This window comes from Oncorhynchus keta, chromosome 2, assembly GCF_023373465.1.
Source record: "Oncorhynchus keta strain PuntledgeMale-10-30-2019 chromosome 2, Oket_V2, whole genome shotgun sequence".
NCBI lineage: Eukaryota > Metazoa > Chordata > Actinopteri > Salmoniformes > Salmonidae > Oncorhynchus > Oncorhynchus keta.
This window is the reverse complement of record NC_068422.1, coordinates 65,122,616-65,143,667: the sequence shown is the minus strand read 5'-3', so window position 1 is coordinate 65,143,667 and position 21,052 is coordinate 65,122,616. Positions and strand designations below refer to the sequence as shown.

Below are 21,052 nucleotides of genomic sequence, written 5' to 3'. Positions count from 1 at the left end.
CTTTACTGAGAATTGAGATTGACTGCCACTTCAAAGGCTACAGGCAGAACAGAAAGACTGGAGGGGAATTACAAAAAGGGGAAGAGGGCTAAACGAGTGACTAGAAACTCTAAATAGAAGACAGGAATATTACAGAGCCGTGTTCTACCCACATTCCACACAGGGTACAATTACTAACCATGCAGGGGAATGAGGACAGCACTGAGAGGGACATAAGGTCGTTGAGTGACAGCTGGAAACGACTAATGAAATGATACGCCCAACAGCAGCCCTCAAAAATAATCAATTCAAACAATAACAACAACAACATTCCAGTGGTATTAGGAATAAGATAACATCTTATTATGCAGACGTCCTCATTACTGCCCTTTTCTTCACGCCTATTAAAGCAGAGTTGAATTAATATAGCTTTACAGATATACAGTAGGTGTGTGTGTGTGTGTGTGTGTGTGTGTGTGTGTGTGTGTGTGTGTGTGTGTGTGTGTGTGTGTGTGTGTGTGTGTGTGTGTGTGTGTGTGTGTGTGTGTGTGTGTGTGTGTGTACGTGTGTGTGTGTGTGTGTGTGTGTGTGTGTGTGTGTATGTGTGTGTGTAGTGGAATGTAGCCGGCCCTGTGGCGACAGCCCTGTCAGAAACACAATGGCTCCCCTGACTGCACAGAGGCCCATTAACAAGGCTCCATCAGTGGGCCCATCTGAACCTCTAATTACGACTGCAGCATCAGCCATGCCAGCCAGCCACACACACAACCTGCCAGCTAGAGTTTTCAAATGAGACCAGCCAGGCAGAGAGTAGGAGGAAAAGGAGAGGATGGAGGAAGGGAGAGGAGCAGAGAGCTGTGTGCGGTGCAGCTCCACGCCTGCCTTCCCCATGCATAATTCAGCAGCCTTCCTTCACACTGTGCTCTCTCTGGACTGCCCTGGGGAGCTGACAGCCCTGCGCCCCCTGGTGCCCTGCTGGAGCACTGCTGCTCAAACCCCCCAACAACCTCCCCACAACCTCCCCTAAACACAAAGCACAGGGAAGGGAGAAAGTGAGATGGAGAGGGGAGAGAGAGGGGGAAAGGGGAGAGGAGAGAAGGGGGAGGGTGAAAGGGTGTGAAGTGAAAGGGTGGAGGTTGAGATGCTCAAAGTCATTCTGCTGAAAGGGGACATGTGTCTCCTGCCAGGGCTGGTGTTAGAGGGGGGAAACAAAAGAAGGGGGGGGGGAACAGGATGAAAGAAAAAAATACAAATGAGATGGAGATGAATAGCTTAAGAGAGAGATAGCTTTAGGGTATAGCCTGCTCCTCAGTGTGAAGCCAAACATGAATCAAATTACAACCACCAACACGATACAAATATGACCATTATTTGTGTATTATTACACAACTGTGTGTATACTCACTCATAAAATAACAATACATGTCTTCAATAGATTGTCATAAATAAATTCATAATAAAACACTGTTTGATTGGTTAACAGTTGACAGTTGTTTTGAAGGGGCGGCGTGCGGTGGAGGAAGAGTGTTCTTTTCTGAGAGCTCTGTGGTTGTTATTGATTTGTTTAACCTACTTTAAAAAGGAGACGGCATCACATGCGCTCTTCCACAAGCGTCTCATAGACTGCTGCTGGAAAGACGTCGATACGACCGCAGCGTCTCAGAGCTGGTCTTAATAACCACCTCCCAGGATTAAATAGAACCTGCCTCTTTATTTCAAACAGGCGCTCACAACAACAGAGACCGCATTAGCTGGGCTACAGACAGTCAAAATTAGCCTGCCTTGTCATACCGCTGCTTTGAAGATCCTCCACTCAAAAGACTAGAAGGGGAACGGAAAGACTGAAGAAAGGAACACAGCCCTCCAGTCACCGGAGGATGGAACCAGAAACAACAACAACAGCAGCATAGAGCTTTGATACTAAACCACCTGGAATAAGAACATAGGTAAACCAGACAGAAATAGTCTGATCCACACCATGTTCCTCAGACAACTGAGACAACTGTCAGACAGGACAAAAAGACAGCGCTCCAACAGAGCCTAACAACTGTCTGCATGTTGTAATATGAATTAAAGACAGTCTCACTGTCATACAGTTTCTGGATGTGTGTGAGGTTATGACATCACTGTACAAAGGAAAATGGTGGTGGTCAATGGTGTGTGTGTGTGTGTGTACCTGGGATGCGAGGACCCTTCAGGGGGTTGGACAGGGCCATGCCTATCTCTGTCATGCCGTAGCGCTCCAACAGGGTGTGTCCTGTGATCTCCTCCCAGCGTAGCAGGGTGGGCTGGGGCAGGGCGGACGAGCCAGACACCATCAGCCTGGGGACAGAGGGGCCAGTCTGGGTCACACTCAGTAAAGCCCCAGGCTCTGATGAAGCCATCTCTTTTCAATGCCCTTAGCATTGACTGGAGTAGCTTCAGGTAGTTTGCATAGGGTTGCAAAGGGAGGGTATATTACTGTAAACTTTTTAAGTTTACTGGTCAACTACCAGAATGTTGGTGACTTTCAAGTTTTTGGGTGAATTTTACAAGATGACATCTAGTGGCCTTTTGGAGTACTTCAGATCATTACAGGTGTCTAATGATCTCTGGCCCTCTGTGTGGCCTTATCATAGGTCAAATAAACAAATAAGATGATTTTCAACAACAACAAACATTTGACAAAGCTGTAAAACTTTATCCCAGGATTCCCCAACTGGCAGCCTATTTTTAAAAATGAAAAAGCGATTACCCTTAAACGCTTTGAAAACAGCCAAGTGGCATTGATGAGTCAGAAACATATATTCCAGTGTCAAGATTGACTACAAAGTGTAAATAGGATCATTTTGGTCATAAAGTCAGTCTCATCCAAAACAGAGATTTGCGAGATGATGGGATAAAATGGTATGTGACGGAATGAAGGCTACTATACCAGTTTTCCTTAGGTTTATTTTAATCTTGCCCAAATGCCCACAGCATGCAAGTAATCATTCATTCGGAGAGCAGCTGTACGCGACCCAATCATAATACCCATGGCCAATTTGGTTTGACGTTCCCTATGGGGCTAGTGAAGGACCATCAGTAAATTACACAATGTACATTGGACAATATTTTAAAATGACAGAACCTCAAACCAACTTTAAATTGTAGAAATTCATATACAATATTGAAAGCATTTAATGTGCAACATGATAATTTTGTCCTACTCACATTGTGTAATTTATTTTAAGGTCCCTAACTAGCCCGACAGATAGGCTATCCAATGTCAAACCTACTTTGCCACGGTCGCACACCAGCCGGCTGAAGCTAATTGGAGAAAGAAATTGTCTAGTACAAGCTAACCTATGTGACTTCAAGACCTGGTTTGACTGTTTCAAGTTATCTAGAAAGGTGAGCGACTGCAACTGTGTACTGTTTTGAATGTGAATGTACAAACACTTGTCACCTGCAAACACACAAAGACAACTCCATTAAACCACACCCCTTGACACCTCCATTAAACCGCACCCCTTGACATCTCCATTAAACCGCACCCCTTGACACCTCCATTAAACCGCACCCCTTGAGATCTCCATTAGACCGCACCCCTTGAGATCTCCATTAGACCGCACCCCTTGACACCTCCATTAAACCGCACCCCTTGACACCTCCATTAAACCACACCCCTTGACACCTCCATTAAACCACACCCCTTGACACCTCCATTAAACCACACCCCTTGACACCTCCATTAAACCGCACCCCTTGACACCTCCATTAAACCGCACCCCTTGACACCTCCATTAAACCGCACCCCTTGACACCTCCATTAAACCGCACCCCTTGACACCTCCATTAAACCACACCCCTTGACACCTCCATTAAACCACACCCCTTGACACCTCCATTAAACCACACCCCTTGACACCTCCATTAAACCACACCCCTTGACACACCTCCATTAAACCACACCCCTTGACACCTCCATTAAACCACACCCCTTGACACCTCCATTAAACTACACCCCTTGACACCTCCATTAAACCACACCCCTTGACACCTCCATTAAACCACACCCCTTGACACCTCCATTAAACCACACCCCTTGACCACTCCATTAAACCACACCCCTTGACAACTCCATTAAACCACACCCCTTGACACCTCCATTAAACCACACCCCTTGACACCTCCATTAAACCACACCCCTTGACAGCTCCATTAAACCACACCCCTTGACACCTCCATTAAACCACACCCCTTGACAGCTCCATTAAACCACACCCCTTGACACCTCCATTAAACCACACCCAACCCTTGTTTGGCTTGTTTCAGTCAGTGCCGCTGCATTTCTTATCGAAAATCAAGGCCAAATCAGAGGGGATTTCAGCAGCAATATTTATTTATTTACTATGTCAATATGTCTTTGTTGTAAATGTTTTGGCGCCAAACTGGTGGCAATTGTGAAAAAAGTAAATCGTTTCAAGAGTTGCAGAGTTCATTAAAAACAATGCCATTGTTGATTAGATGCTTTTTTCTTTAATTAGGCCATTTTCTCTTGAACCAAATGGTCTATCTGCTAGAAGCATAAAAACATGTATACTTTATATGAACATTTCAATAAATAAAAAATGTTATTCAATTATACATTATCAAAGTTACCTTAAATGTTCTGTTAATTACCAAAATCACAGAAGATTCAGGTCACTTTGGTAAATGACCGGTAGCTTTACAACTTTAGGTTGAGGTAACATAAGTGCTGGGCTTTATATAGAGTTTATAACTCTATTCCATCTACCACTGCTTTCTTCACTCTCTCTCTTGAACATAAGCCCTGGTACATTTGGAGAAAGCGTCTGTCACATCTCACTACAAAGCCCCGTCTCTCTTTAAAACCCATCCCTTTGATCTGACACATATCCCTTCTCCTTCAAACTATCGCTTCCCTCTCTGACGGAATGAGAAACCACTGTCCAGATTCATGAGAACCCATTCGCTCTGAAGATGTCTTGTAAGTATGCAATTTCATCACAATAGATAAGCAATGAGCTTGTTAAAGATATTAGTCCACTTATATGAATATTATGATACTGCTACTGATGGCGATCTACTCCTTTCCTGTGGTATTGACACTAGTACAAGTAGACTACAAGGTTCTTGTTACCTGATTCTCTCCTTGCAGGCAGCCCTGACAAAGTCCTGGACGCGTGGCTGGGTGAAGTGCTGCTCATAGTGCTGGATCAGCTTGGAGTAGATGGTTGGAACAGCCATGAACACAGTCACCATAGGAGCCTTGGAGCTGAGCAGGACCTCCCATACCTGAGGGGGAGGGAGGGAGTCATAAAAAGTCTCTTACATTGTGCGTAGATGGATTAGCCACCCCATATTAATGCCAACAAAACCATCACATCCAGATCACAATATGTAAAGCAGATGGATAGGGTGCCATGGTATTGTGTGTACATTATTTACAGTGAATGAAGAGCGAGGCGAGGGCCTGGCTGAAGATGAAAACTGTCAACAGGCGAGTTTATTACAAAAACGTTGACAGGATCGGCAAAGGTCAGTCTAACAGCTTCTTAGAGAGGAATTCAACAGGAATGTTATTGAGGTCAGTCGTAACGCTGGGTCACGTTTGCCTTTTAAAAATACCCTTTACATGTATTTTTTTCATATTTTTGTTCCAAGAGCATTTGTGAAGAAGCCCAGGGGCAGTCGCCCTCCTCCTCTTTCTCAGTCGTACACAGAGACAGATGCACATAAACAGAGAATAACTGATACATGGCTACACATTTATACATAAGCATCTCGCATACACTCACGCAAGGACAAAGCTACTTACACAGTATGCACACATACAAACACATACACACAGATATTATGAGTCCCTCATACACACCCCCGGCACGCCTGGCTGCACCCCCAACACACAGTGGGAGGACAGTGTGAATTAATTGAAGGTGAACGACAGATTCTCCTTGGCTCTGTCCCCCTTGGGAGGCATGTGCACGTCTCTCCCTCCTAGAACCTCCTCCCTCATTCTTCCTCCCTCTCTCACACACTCTCACTCTCTCCATTTCATAATTTCCTGCTTCACTGCCCCTACTCTTATCAGTCTTCCTCTGTCTGTCCCTCACTCCATCACCCCCCCACACAGATTCCCTCCTCATCTGCCACCAATTTCTCAACTTCCCCTCCTCCCTGTCCTCTTAACTCACCCTATTCTACTTCCTACTCCCTTAAGCTTTCTCCCCCTTCTCAACTTACCTGCTTCGTCGCTCCTCTTCCCTTCATCAAGCTCTAAATATTGCAATATCAAAATAGATGAAGGTTTAAAAATTATGTATTAAATAAACAGGCAGAAGTGTGGACTATCCCACAGAGACCCATCTATTCACACAAACTCACAAAACTTTATCTATCTGCTCAGCCACACACATCCACAACCACGCGCACACACGGACAGACTAGATAGCGGGGTTCAGAGGGGAATATTATTTCCTGTGTCTGTTCTGGGCATTCTGGGCCGTGTCGATCAAGCGCAGTGGAGCGCTTCCCCCAGCAGCCACTCAGGAGGGGGGAAAAGCCAATTTATGTCCGTCAAAGAGCTGCCCTCCACCTGGGGGAGTGTATATTGGAGACCCTCGGCTGCAGCCTGCATCCCAAACAGCCCTTAACCCAGCAGCACCCAGCTACTCTCTACTAGCCCTGTAGTCAATACCTTTTCTCCACCACCACCACATAATGTTGCAGTCAGTTCAGTTGTGTGAGGATGGATCATGAACTCTCCGCCATTAACCTCAAGTCCTCTGCTCTCCTGGCCTCTGGTCCATGATTCCAGTCCTGGTATGTTCTGTTATCTCTCCTACTGTACTCATGGCTGGAGCCCACTGACATTACAACCAGTAGATAGTGCTAGCACTGACGTCATCCATGTATTCCTATGGAAATCTCCCGATGGCGCACGAAGCCAGAAGTATTTGAAGCCCGCCATATTGCTGAATGAGGCTGAATGGCACCCCCCCAAAAATCGCTAAGAATCATGGTTAAAGTGACCATAACTAGCAAAGGATCATGGTCGATGTAATGCTTTTAATCCTGCCTGAGAGAGTCAACCTTAATGTCTATGGCATTTATTTAAAAAAAATGTTTTACCTTTATTTAACTAGGCAAGTCAGTTAAGAACAAATTCTTATTTTCAATGATGGCCTAGGAACATTGAGTTAACAGATTTGACAGATTTTTACCTTGTCAGCTCAGGGATTTGATCTTGCAACCTTTTGGTTACTAGTCCAACGCTCTAACCACTAGGCTACCTGCCGCGAGCCTCCTCATAGCCTGTCGGACCATAATTGGTCTGTGTCAGCCCGTGGTGTTGCCAACTGTCCTAAAAGTCGCTAATTAATATTTTCACCTCATTTGCATAATTGGCCAGGTGCATGTAATTGTGATGGACGCTGTAGGAGAGAGGAATAACGTCGTGGGAGAGACAAAAAGTGAGTAAAAAACACCCTAAATATGTTTAGAACTACAAATGAACTTTCTTCTGTCGATTCTTGTTTTTTTTAATGTCACAATTCCAACCCTCCTCGTTTATCCGGGCTTGGGACCGGCAAAAGTGATCCAAAAGAGACACTCTGGCGGAACTACTAGTTTTTTTATTAAATTTTTTATTTAATTACATTTTTTTTATTTCTGTTTTTTTGTTTAGTTTTCTTAATTTGGTTTGGTTTTTAACCTTATGGTCCGCTTAGGAGCCTACAACAAGTCACAGTAAAACATTAACATTTTTAACCATAACATTTTTTACATTTTTTTGTATAAAATCTACATTAACCATCTAAATGGACCAAAAAGAGACAATAGAAAAAACTGTCAATGGCAATGTGAGAAAATTAGGTTAACTAATCTGGCCCTAATTCAGGTTAATTGTTTTTTTTTCCAGACCCCCCTCCATACACACACAGGCTGTGCTGGCTCACAGAAAGAGTGGGCCATCGTCATTTTCGTCAGGGCTTTCTATGGCAGGTTCAGCAACTGAGGGAGCTGACTTAAATGAGTAAGCAGCTGATGTGCCAAAAAGCTGCAAAACATTATCAGGCAGCTGGTGCTCATAGAAGCCTCACCAAACAGCTTCAATCCATATCGAATGTACAGGATGGAGTTAAGGGTCTGCAAGGACATCCGATTTCTAAGTTTGCTTTCTACCACATTCATCTGGCTGAATACTCTCTCGACTTCAGCATTCGAGTGTGGCAATGACAACACAGACACAGCAGCCATGGCAAGTTCTTGAAACGGGTCAATATCAGCTGCATCCCTGAACTTCCAAATCTCACTCCAGAAGCCCAGTGTGTTTTTGTCTCATTCCATTTACTAAGATGGATGGCACGCTATTGCTGGACAATCTTGTCTATCTCTGTAGGGGAGTAGCCAAGGAGCTTGGCTATTTTTTTCTATTTCTCCAGGGCTATTATTGTGCTTTAGAGTTTCCTCCACATTGAAAACTGACATGTACTGCAATGCTTTGATATTGTCCGGCAGTCTCACCCTCAACTCATTAGTGATGGGGATGGTGAAGGCTACTTGCCGCTTTTGGACATTGTTTCATCCTCAGGCGAGGTGGAGCTCAGCTGCCTCAGACTCAAAAAGGTAACCAAGGTACGGTTTGGGACTGATGTATCCATCTATTGGCCCTTTGAGAACATCAACATTTGCCAGTGGATTCAGCACCCTGCTGCTCACAGACTTGATCAGGCTAACCAAGCTGTCAAGTTGCTTAAGAGGAGCTACTTGCTCTCCCCCAAAAGCCTTGATGGCCAACTGTACCTCACCCAGCACTGACATCAAAAAAGTCATATACAATATGTTTTGAGGATCACTGTACATGGAGTATAAAACCTCAGCCATGTTGCAGTGTTCACTGAACTTGGTGACTGCGAAATGCAGCCTAAGCTCCTCCCACTGGTCCAAAATGCGTGAAACCGCGGGTTCAATGGAGAGCCAACATGTGGCACACACCTTGGTTATCTGTAAAGGTTTCCCCCCACAGTTGATGGTCTCATATATGGCCTTGTAGGCCTCCCTGCGCTTTGGAGACACTGAAAACCAGTTATAAGTCTCTTGTACCAAGTACCCCACACTACGGGGGATGGCGTCATTGGAAGCATGACTTACAGCAAGCTGCAGAGAGTGGTACACAGCGAATAAGAACCAGATATTTGAGGCCATACTCCTTTAGCACTTTATGGACCCCATTGTTAATCCCCATCATAACAGAGACATTGTCAGTCCCTATCCCCAGGAGTTTCTCTTTTTTAAGACAACACTTCTAGAGGAAAGCACGGGCATAGATTTAGGCCACAACAGCACGTGCTATAGATCCTCCCTCCAACTCAACAAGCCCCAGAAATGTTGATACAATTGTCTGCTTGGTGTCACTAAAGTACCTTTTCACAACCCCCAGGTACTTAGAAACACTTACATCTGTGGACTCATCGAGGAGGAGGCTGAAACGCTGGTCACCCACATCCGCGACCAACTTTTTCAGAAAGTATGGAGCTAGAACACCATTTCTGTGCACTTTGAAGTGGGTAGCAGCAGTAGAGTCTGAGAAAGCAGGGGTGAACATCTCCTGCTCTGACTGCTGCGCAAGAACTGGGCCGCCTGTGGGTGCTTTGGGACAGGGGTGGGCCCCACGGCAGCACCCGCTGCTCATTGAGAAGAGTAAGAACGATACATGCTTTCACCTGAGTCTCCTAAAATCTCTAATAACACCACAAAAAGTTGCTAGATATGTCGATAGTCGGTTTTTTGATAATGTGTCGCTAGAAGGGTCTGAATACTCGCTAAATATACCGACAAAGTCGCTAAGATGGCAACACTGTCAGCACGTGATCCTATGTGATGACAAATGTAGTAGTCTGAATATAAAAATATCTTGATTTGTTGCGAATTTGCGAAAAATTATTCCCCGTAGGGGCGATCATAATTTACATAGGCTTTTTAAGGCAGACCAGGGCTTTTGGTACCGACCAGCAGAGCTCGACATTTCACGCTCCAGACCGGACACTGGGGGCCTGCTGGAGCCACACACCCACTCCTCTGCTTGATCAACCGAGCAGAGCAGTCCTTCCTTCCTCTGGGGTCAGAGACAGTCATGCACAGGGACTTCCAACCATTCCTCCATCCACTCACACAGACACACCAGGGTTTCCGTTAGGAACATGTTGCGCCGGACAACGTGACCGGGAAGATTTGAATTTACTGGCCATTTGAGAAATTTACCGGACCCATATGAATTGGTTGTGTAACCAATTAGGGTGTCTACCCACTGTGCTCAGAAATAAATAAATCACATTTAGATCATGGTAATTCATCTGAACAGAACATGCAATTCCTGTAATGAAGAAGCCAATAAAATATTTGCCAAAATGCAATTAGTGGGAAAACACCATTCTAAACAGTTCACCTGATGAGAGCTGTTCCATATGTGACAGGAATGAAAATCTCAGTTAGAAACTTAGAGGGGGAAATCTAAAGATGCAACAACGAGGATGGGTTGTTAATATGACTGGGATTGTGCTTTTGGCTTCTGCATGGACACGAAAATAAAGATGATATGAACACCAGTAGAACAGGAAGGAAATGGCAAATACATTTGCCAAAATGAGGCTATATAGGCCTATTTACAGTCTATACAGAAATAAATCAAATCATTCAAAATACTTCACCAGAAAACATGACTTCGCCACAGAAGCGTCGAGGATCATCAGCTTCCTCAATTTTTTTTGCTGTTGATTGTTTCAAATCATAAGCTTTTATAGGCCTCTGCCTATTTGGGAAGCCTGCAATTTGGGCAGTGCACATGGCAATAGGCCTAGTTGATGAGTTGTGGCTGTCGGTGAAAAGCAACTAAAATATGTGTGAAGATAATGTGTCTTGAGTATGATTTAAAATGTTGAGACAAGAAGGGAGAAGTGTGTGGCGAAGACATGGGCGAGATCCTTTTAACACGTACATTTGGATAGCCACGCTTGCTTCGCCCTCATGTTGGTGCTAGCAAGCAGGCTAGGTAATGCTAGGTATCAACAGCCAAACCAATAGTGGCTGGAAACTATAGAGAGCTTCGATTGATCAATAGCGACACGATTTCTCTGAGTATTAGTATAAAGTTCAACTTTCCCCAACTGTGGTTCTGGCCCTGTTCACACCCCAGGCTCGCATCGCCCAACGGTCCCCAAGCCCACTTCGCTTCCTCAATTGAAAATGAGTGGACTTCCGTTGTTTCATCGCCCCCAACGTGATAGAAGTACCTGGCCTGCTGCGGGGAAATGTAGGAAAGTGCCCATTTGGGATTGTCTGATTGTCTTAACTCACCAGGTAACCACTATTAAGTTGAGCTTCAAAGTAATTTTTTCTTCACACAGTAAGTTAATTAAGTCCGTTTTTTTATATACCCATTGCTAATGATAATATATTAAAGCCAGGGACGCAACTGTCACTGGAGACGGGTCATGTCCCCCCTACATTCTGAAATTGCATTTTTGCCCCCCCCCCCCATTAAAAATCGTACAATGTGATTTTCTGGATTTTTTTTTCTCATTTTGTCTGTCATAGTTGAAGTGCACCTATGATGAAAATGACAGGCCTCTCTCATATTTTTTCTGACTAAATACTTTTTTGCCCCACTGTATGTAGTTTGAAGAGAGCAGAGTTGGAGAGACTTGAGCTATTTTCATAGCATACCTTTTAGAGGAGGGAAGATTTTCAGACGGACAAATATATGTGATTAATATTTACATCTACGCAGTGTAGTAAACTATACCCTAATCATATAACTATTTAGGAAGTACATTTTCTTGGACAGATAACTGCCCCGTGATTCTCTGCCCATTTTCATTTGTTTAACTACATGATTCCATATGTGTTATTTCATAGTTTTGATGTCTTCGCTATTATTCTACAATGTAGAAAAGTGTACAAATAAAAACCCTTGAATGAGTAGGTGTGTCCAAACTTTTGACTGGTACAGTATATATATATATATATATATATATATATATATATATATATATATATACACACACTGCTCAAAAAAATAAAAGGGAAAACTTAAACAACACAATGAAACTCCAAGTCAATCACACTTCTGTGAAATCAAACTGTCCACTTAGGAAGCAACACTGATTGACAATACATTTCACATGCTGTTGCGCAAATGGAATAGACAACAGGTGGAAATTATAGGCAATTAGCAAGACACCCCCAATAAAGAAGTGGTTCTGCAGGTGGTGACCACAGACCACTTCTCAGTTCCTATGCTTCCTGACTGATGTTTTGGTCCCTTTTGAATGCTGGCGGTGCTTTCACTCTAGTGGTAGCATGAGACAGAGTCTACAACCCACACAAGTGGCTCAGGTAGTGCAGCTCATCCAGGATGGCACATCAATGCGAGCTGTGGCAAGGTTTGCCGTTTCTGTCAGCGTAGTGTCCAGAGCATGGAGACGCTACCAGGAGACAGTTCAGTCCATCAGGAGACGTGGAGGAGGCCGTAGGAGGGCAACAACCCAGCAGCAGGACCGCTACCTCCGCCTTTGTGCAAGGAGAAGCAGGAGGAGCACTATCAGAGCCCTGCAAAATGACCTCCAGCAGGCCACAAATGTGCATGTGTCTGCTGAAACGGTCAGAAACAGACTCCATGAGGTTGGTATGAGGGCCCGACGTCTACAGGTGGGGGTTGTGCTGACAACCCAACACTGTGCAGGACGTTTGGCATTTGCCAGAGAACACCAAGATTGGCAGATTCGCCACTGGCGCCCTGTGCTCTTCACAGATTAAAGCACACTGAGCACATGTGACAGACGTGACAGAGTCTGGAGACGCCGTGGAGAACATTCTGCTGCCTGAAACATCCTCCAGCATGACCGGTTTGGCGGTGGGTCAGTCATGGTGTGGGGTGGCATTTCTTTGGGGGGCCGCACAGCCCTCCATGTGCTCACCAGAGGTAGCCTGACTGCCATTAGGTACCGAGATGAGATCCTCAGACCCCTTGTGAGACCATATGCTGGTGCGGTTGGCCCTGGGTTCCTCCTAATGAAAGACAATGCTAGACCTCATGTGGCTGGAGTGTGTCAGCAGTTCCTGCAAGAGGAAGGCATTGATGCTATGGACTGGCCCGCCCGCTCCCCAGACCTGAATCCAATTGAGCACATCTGGGACATCATGTCTCGCTCCATCCACCAACGGCACGTTGCACCACAGACTGTCCAGGAGTTGGCGGATGCTTTAGTCCAGGTCTGGGAGGAGATCCCTCAGAAGACCATCCTCCACCTCATCAGGAGCATGCCCAGGCGTTGTAGGGAGGTCATACAGGCACGTGGAGGCCACACACACTACTGACCCTCATTTTGACTTGTTTTAAGGACATTACATCAAAGTTGGATCAGCCTGTAGTGTGGTTTTCCACTTTAATTTTGAGTGTGACTCCAAATACACATTTCCATTGATAATTTGTGTGTGATTTTGTTGTCAGCACATTCAACTATGTAAAGAAAAAAGTATTTAATAAGAATATTTCATTCATTCAGATCTAGGATGTGTTATTTATTTAGTTATATATAGTGTTCCCTTTAATTTTTACACATACATACACTACCACACTACCATTCAAAAGTTTGGGGTCACTTAATAATGTCCTTGTTTTTGAAAGAAAAGCACATTTTCTGTCCATTAAAATAACATCAAATTGATCAGAAATACAGTGTAGACATTGTTAATTATGGAATTTCTACATAGGCGTACAGAGGCCATTATCAACAACCATCACTCCTGTGTTTCAATGGCACATTGTGTTAACTCATCCAAGATTATAATTTTAAAAGGCTAATTGATCATTAGAAAACCCTTTTGCAATATGTTAACCCAGCTGAAAACTGTTGTGCTGATTAAAGAAGCAATACAACTGGCCTTCTTTAGACGTGTTGAGTATCTGGAGCATCAGCATTTGTGGGTTCGATTACAGGCTCATTAGAGTGTCTAGTTTGAGAAACAGAAGCCTCACAAGTCCTCAACTGGCAGCTTCATTAAATAGTACCCGCAAAACACCCGTCTCAACGTCAACAGTGAAGAGGCGACTCCAGGATGCCTGCCTTCTAGGCAGAGTTGCAAAGAAAAGCCATATCTCAGACTGGCCAATAAAAATAAAAAATTAAGATGGGCAAAAGAACACAGACTCTGGACAGAGGAAGATTGGAAAAAAATGTTATGGACAGACGAATGTAAGTTTGAGGTGTTTGGATCACAAAGAAGAACATTCGTGAAAAGATGCTGGAGGAGTGCTTGGCGCCATCTGTCAAGCATGGTGGAGGCACTGTGATAGTCTGGGGGTGCTTTGGTGGTGGTAAAGTGGGAGATTTGTACAGGGTAAAAGGGATTTTCCTCTTACAACAGGACAATGACGCAAAGCACAGCTCCAAACTATGCAATAACTATTTAGGGAAGAAGCAGTCAGCTGGTATTCTGTCTATAATGGAGTGGTCAGCACAGTCACTGGATCTCAAACCTATTGAGCTGTTGTGGGAGCAGCTTGACCGTATGAAGTGGCCATCAAGCCAATCCAACTTGTGGTAGGTGCTTCAGGAAGCATGGGGTGAAATCTCTTCAGATTCATTCAACAAATTAGAATGCCAAAGGTCTGCAAAGCTGTAATTGCTGCAAATGGAGGATTCTTTGATGAAAGCAAAGTTTGAAGGACACAATTATTGTTTCAATAAAAACTTTTGAAGGGTAACACTCACACTTCCGGTCAAACGTTTTAGAACACCTACTCATTCAAGGGTTTTTCATTATTTTTACTATTTTCTACATTGTAGAATAATAGTGAAGACATCAAAACTATGAAATAACACATATGGAATCATGTAGTAACCAAAAAAGTGTGAAACAAATCAAAATAGATTTTATATTTGAGATTCTTTAAATAGCCACCCTTTGCCTTGATGACAGCTTTTCACACTCTTGGCATTCTCTCAACCAGCTTCCAACAGTCTTGAAGGAGTTCCCACATATGCTGGCTGCTTTTCCTTCACTCTGCTCATCCCAAACCATCTCAATTTGGTTGAGGTCAGGGGATTGTGAAGGCCAGGTCATCTGATGCAGCACTCCATCACTCTCCTTCTTGGTAAAATAGCCCTTACACAGCCTGGAGGTGTGTTGCGTCATTGCCCTGTTGAAAAACAAATGATAGTCCCACTAAGCCCAAACCAGATGGGATGGTGTATCGCTGCAGAATGCTGTGGTAGCCATGCTGGTTAAGTGCCCCTTGAATTCTAAATAAATCACAGACAGTGTCACCAACAAATCACCCCCACATCATAACACCTCGCTTTACGGTGGGAAACACATGCGGAAATCATCCGTTCACCCGCGTCTCACAAAGACATTTCCACCGGTCTAATGTTCATTGCTCGTGTTTTTTGGCCCAAGCAATTCTCTTATTATTAGTGGTGTCCTTTAGTAGTGGGTTCTTTGCAGCAATTCGACCATGAAGGTTTGATTCACAGTCTCCTCTGAACAGTTGCTGTTGAGATATGTCTGTTACTTGAACTCTGTGAAGCATTTATTTGTCCGATTTCTGAGGCTGGTAACACTAATGAACTTATCCTCAACAGGAGAGGTAACTCTGGGTCTTCCATTCATGTGGAGGTTGAAGGTTTTTGCGACTGCACTTGAAGAAACTTTCAAAGTACCTTGAAATGTTCCGTATTGACTGACCTTCATGTCTTAAAGTAATGATGGACTGTCGTTTCTCTTTGCTTATTTGAGCTGTTCTTGCCATAATATGGACTTGGTCTTTTACAAATAGGGCTGTATACCCCCCACCTTGTCACAACACAACTGATTGACTCAAACGCATTAAGAGGGAAAGAAATTAACAGGTACACCTAACAGGCACACCTGTTAAGGAGTATTGTTATTGACCAAATACTTAGTTTCCACCATAATTTGCAAATAAATTCATAAAAAATCCTACAATATGATTTTCTGGATTTTTTCCCCTCATTTTATCTGTCATAGTTGAAGTGTACCTATGATGAAAATTACAGACCTCTCTCATCTTTTTAAGTGGGAGAATTTGCACAATTGGTGGCTGACTAAATACTTTTTTGCCCCACTGTAGATACTTTTGTACCTGTTTCCTCCAGCATCTTCACAAGGTCCTTTGCTGTTGTTCTGGGATTGATGTGCACTTTTCACACCAAAGCACGTTGATCTCTAGGAGACAGAATGCATCTCCTTCCTGAGTGGTATGACGGCTGCGTGGTCCCATGGTATTTATACTTGCGTACTATTGTTTGTACAGATGAACGTGGTACCTTCAGGCATTTGGAAATTGCTACCAAAGATGAACCAGACTTGTGGAGGTCTACAATTATTTTTCTGAGGTCTTGGGAGATTTCTTTGATTTTCTCATGATGTCAAGCAAAGAGGCACTGAGTTTGAAGGTAGGCCTTGAAATACATCCACAGGTACACCTCCAATTGACTCAAATTATGTCAATTAGCCTATCAGAAGCTTCTAAAGCCATGACATAATTTTGTATGTAAACTTCTGACCCACTGGAATTGTGATACAGTGAATTATAATTGAAATAATCTGTCTGTATGCACAAAGTTGATGTCCTAACTGACTTGCTAAAACTATAGTTTGCTAACAAGACATTTGTGGAGTAGATGAAAAAAGAGTTTTAATGACTCCAACCTAAGTGTATGTAAATGTCCGACTTCAACTATTTATATATTATTGTAATGGCTGGAATGGAATAAATGTGGTTCCCACATGTTTGACACCATTCCATTTTAATGAGCGCATCCTTCAATAGCTCCTCCCACCAGCTCCAATAAAAAAAAATTTTTTTTAAATTAAAAAAAATAAAAATAAAATATATATATATATATATATATATATATATATATATATATATATTCGGGATGGAAAAATGTTTTCAGAGTAAACTTAAACAACTAAAACCAGATATAAAGAATGTAGAAAAGACAGACCTATATATTTTTAAATAAGATCATCTTTGAGAACTAACAATCAACAAAATAAAAGCTAGACAGTCAGGGAGAATCAAAACTGTTATGCAATGATGCATTCAGGAGTGTTTTTTTCATGGCATGGGGCCCCCATTGATTTTGTTATAATGTTTGAGTCACTCAGATAGCATTAGCCATGGTGAAATGTGTAGAATTGCAGGAAATTAGCTTTAAAACCTCAAATGTTCTCTCAGCCCAAAGGTAAGATGTGTAGAATTGCTGGAAATGTGCTTTAATTCTCAGCCTCATGGCAAAATGTGTAGAATATCCGGAAATTAGCTTTAAACAGATACATTTTGTCACATTTTGTCACTGCGGCCTACAAGAGGGCCTCTAAAATTTCCGGATAGCGACCACACCCACCAGCTATGCCCCATTATGATCCAGAAAAAGCCCTGCACACACAAACACACACTACCTCAGTCAGTCAGCACTCAATGTCCATGTCTAGCCTCCCTTCTCTGTCTCCTGGTCTGTCTGTACTGGTTATCCTTCATCTAGTTCCAACCACAGGTATGTCCATTAGAGGCAATAATGCATGTATTTTTCACAATTATCATACACTACATGACCAAAGTCTGTGGACACCTGCTTGTCGAACATCTCATTCCAAAATCATGGGCATTAATATGGAGTTGGGTTCCCCTTTGCTGCTATAACAGCCTCCACTCTTCTGGGAAGACCATTAGCGAGGTCAGGCACTGATATTGGCCGATTAGGCTTGGCTCGCAATCAGCATTCCAATTCATCCCAAAGGTGTTCGATGGGGTTAAGATCAGGGCTCTGTGCAGGCCAGTCAAGTTCTTCCATACCGATCTCGAGAAACCATTTCTGTATGGACCTTGGGCGCATTGTCATGCTGAAACAGGAAAGGGCCTTCCCCAAACTGTTGCCACAAAGTTGGAAGCACAGAACCGTCTGGAATGTCATCAAACTTTACATTTGGCACGATGCATTGGGCAGGAAGTGTTCTCCTGGTATCCGCCAAACCCAGATTCGTCTGTCGGACTGCCAGATTGTGAAGTGTGATTCATCACTCCAGAGAATACGCTTCCACTGCTCAAGAGTCCAATGGCGGCGAGCTTTACACCTTTCCAGCCGAATCTTCGCATTGCGCATGGTGATCTTAGGCTTGTGTACGTACAGCTGCTCGACCATGGAAACCCATTTCATGAAAGTCCATACTAACATTTATTGTGCTGATGTTGCTTCCAGGGGCAGTGTGGAACTCTGTAGTGCGTGTTGCAACAAAGGACAGACAATTTTTACACGCAACAGTACATGTTTCAGCGGTCCTATTCTGTGAGTTTGTGTGGCCTACCACTTTGTGGCTGAGCCGTTGTTGCTCTTAGATGTTTCCACTTCACAATAACAGCACTTACAGTTGACTGGGACAGCTCTAGCAGGGCAGAAATTTGACGAACTGACTTGTTGGAAAGGTGGCATCCTATGATGGTGCCAGGTTGAAAGACACTGAGCTCTTTAGTAAGGCCAATCCACTGCCAATGTTTGTCTATGGAGATTGCATGGCTGTGTGCCCGATTTTATACACTTTTCAGCAACGGGTGCGGGTGAAATAGCCAAATCCACTCATTTGAAGGGGTGTCGACAAGGTTTGTAAATATAGTGTACTCTCAGTAAAATGTCAAACCGGTGTATTAGACAGTCACTCAGAAAAAGCCTGGAGCTACATTAATATATTACAGTATATTGATTTGTATCTCATCATGACTTCAAGAAAATGAAATAAAAATCTACAAGGCGTCCTTAGGGATGAGAGCAAAGCGTATGTTGTCTATTTTGTACACAAGGTCAGGTGAGGTACAAAGAAAGTGAAATGCTCTGATACTACAGTAAACCTCCTCTTTATTGGTTGTCCTTTACAGACCTTACCTGTCAATCATACCTTTGACTCCCATTAAGTTCTCCTAGACCTTAAAACCCCTCTGACACCGCCCCCCTTACCTACTCCACCACCACCCCTCCAAACAAGCACTATCATCCTTCAATGTCACCTCATCGATTGATCTGGCTCTAAAGCCTGTGCTGTGAGTTGGCGTGGTCAGATACAAAGCCACACAGGGCAATCCATCACCCAGCCCCAAACGCTTAGTGTGACAGTCTGGGGGGGGAGCACTGCCTGCCTGCCTGCCTGGCTGCCTCTACTCCTGACCCCCAGTGGCCCGGCGGGATGAGGCAGAGGGGGCATCATGGACCTGTCCATGTCAGCTCAGCTCTGTTATTGACACTACCGGCCCAGTGCTTTCAGCACAGCAACCCTGCTACAATTAGCGCCAATTGCTGACAACTAGCCGATAAGGTTGAACAGCAGCCCCCGTCTACTCCCCACCAGCCTCCCACCCCGGTGTGTCTCCATTGTACAGGTCTGTGGATTGGATCCCCGCAAGTCCCTTACAGAGCACTACTTACTACTAACACACACAAGGCAGACTGCAGTAGAATACCTGACAGCACACAGACAGGACATGAGGTGGGAGTCAACTGAAACAACATGTTAGAAGTAGTAGTACCAGTAGTAGTGTACTATAGTTGCAATGTACCTTCTGAGGCTGGAAGGTAGGCAGCATGACGGTGGTAGCACCCACCCAGAGAGGGCAGAGCAGCTTGTTGACGATGCCGTGGACGTGGTGCAGGGGCAATGTGTGAAGGATGACATCATCTCTGGACCAGCCCCACTCTGACACCAGACCCTGAACCTGGGAGAGAGGGAGACATGAGAGATCCACTGAGCTATTAGGTCATACAATGTTTTCCTTCCAGTTCTTTGGACATTTCCTTTCTATATAATGATGGGTAGCTCACTCAAAAGCTTTCATGGTGGTCCTGCCTGAAGGTTTCTTTCACTCCTTATCAAACATAATTATGGATGTAACCACCGTGCAAGAAGAGAGTAAACCCCTGTCTTTAGTCAGCAGGGCCAGATAGCTGGAAGGAGCAGAGGGAATGGATAGTGTCCCTAAGCGCTCAACCTTCCAGGAACCATCTCTTCCGTGTTCCCTCACCGAGCTCCCTCCCTGGGCTTGTCATTTCCAAATGAAGCTCCTTAATTGAGGGTGATCTAATTTTCCACTCTATTGGACATGCAGGTCAATTTTGGTTGAAAATGTACCAAAATAAATCCTCCACAGCCTGAAGTGCCCCATGTAATGAAATAATTTGGCCGATTATTCAGAAAGCTCATGTGGAACAAAAGCAAAACGACACTGTGTCCGTCGTATGTGTAACCCCCGACAACCCACCCTTACGTACTACCAAAGGGCTACAGAAAAATGTCTCAGCAGAAACCCTATTAATACTTCAAGAGAAAAAGACTTCTCTGAAGTTCGCAGTACCGACACCAGGAAATAAAACATTTAAAAAATACTAACATTAACTACGTTTCCATCCAATTGGCGACAGGTGTTCATGCGAAAATATAAAAAAATACTAAAATACAAAAACAATATGAGTTGTGTTTCCATCTAATTGACCTGTTGCAGATAACAGGCTGTGCGTGATGACGAAGTACATATAAACATGTTTTTTTTTGCGGTTAAATTTCCATGTACCAAATAAAAATAAAGTTAAATGGGTTACCATTGCATTTTCAACTCTACTGACAGTTGTCTCAAAACATTTTGCGTTATGGCCTACAAGATGAGATTATGGAAAAAATAGCGATATTTATTTTGATTTGTCAAACGGCAGACAAGCTCCGGTGATCATGTCAGAAGAATAAGACCCTCGATATTTAGCATTGAAAGCAGCATCAAGCTCATCACCTTGCACTTTCACCACCATGTGAAATTAATCATAACTTATTTCACCTGAAGCTTTATAAACTGCATGGTTTCCCAACGAGTTGTAGTGGGATGACCACACAACATGTCCTCACGTGACTCTAAGTTTACTTTGATATGATGATTATTATATCAATATTTAATCAGCGTTTCCACCTACATTTGTTGCATTATTCATTTTACCGACACCTTGTCTAGCGTATTATGTTTCCA

General features: G+C 43.7%; 1 protein-coding gene across 2 annotated transcripts in view; it reads right to left on the bottom strand.

Annotated features, from left to right (window-relative positions):
* The window catches only part of LOC118393776 (malonate--CoA ligase ACSF3, mitochondrial), a 52,942-nt gene that overhangs the window by 29,908 nt on the left and 1,982 nt on the right, over window positions 1–21,052 (bottom strand). For both annotated transcript variants that reach the window (XM_035786828.1, XM_035786829.1), the window contains exons 3-5: window positions 19,601–19,756; window positions 5,105–5,259; window positions 2,156–2,301 (exon numbers count right to left, since the gene is read on the bottom strand). In XM_035786828.1, the coding sequence (XP_035642721.1) occupies window positions 2,156–2,301; window positions 5,105–5,259; window positions 19,601–19,756 (457 nt within the window). The remainder of the gene's footprint in view (window positions 1–2,155; window positions 2,302–5,104; window positions 5,260–19,600; window positions 19,757–21,052) is intronic.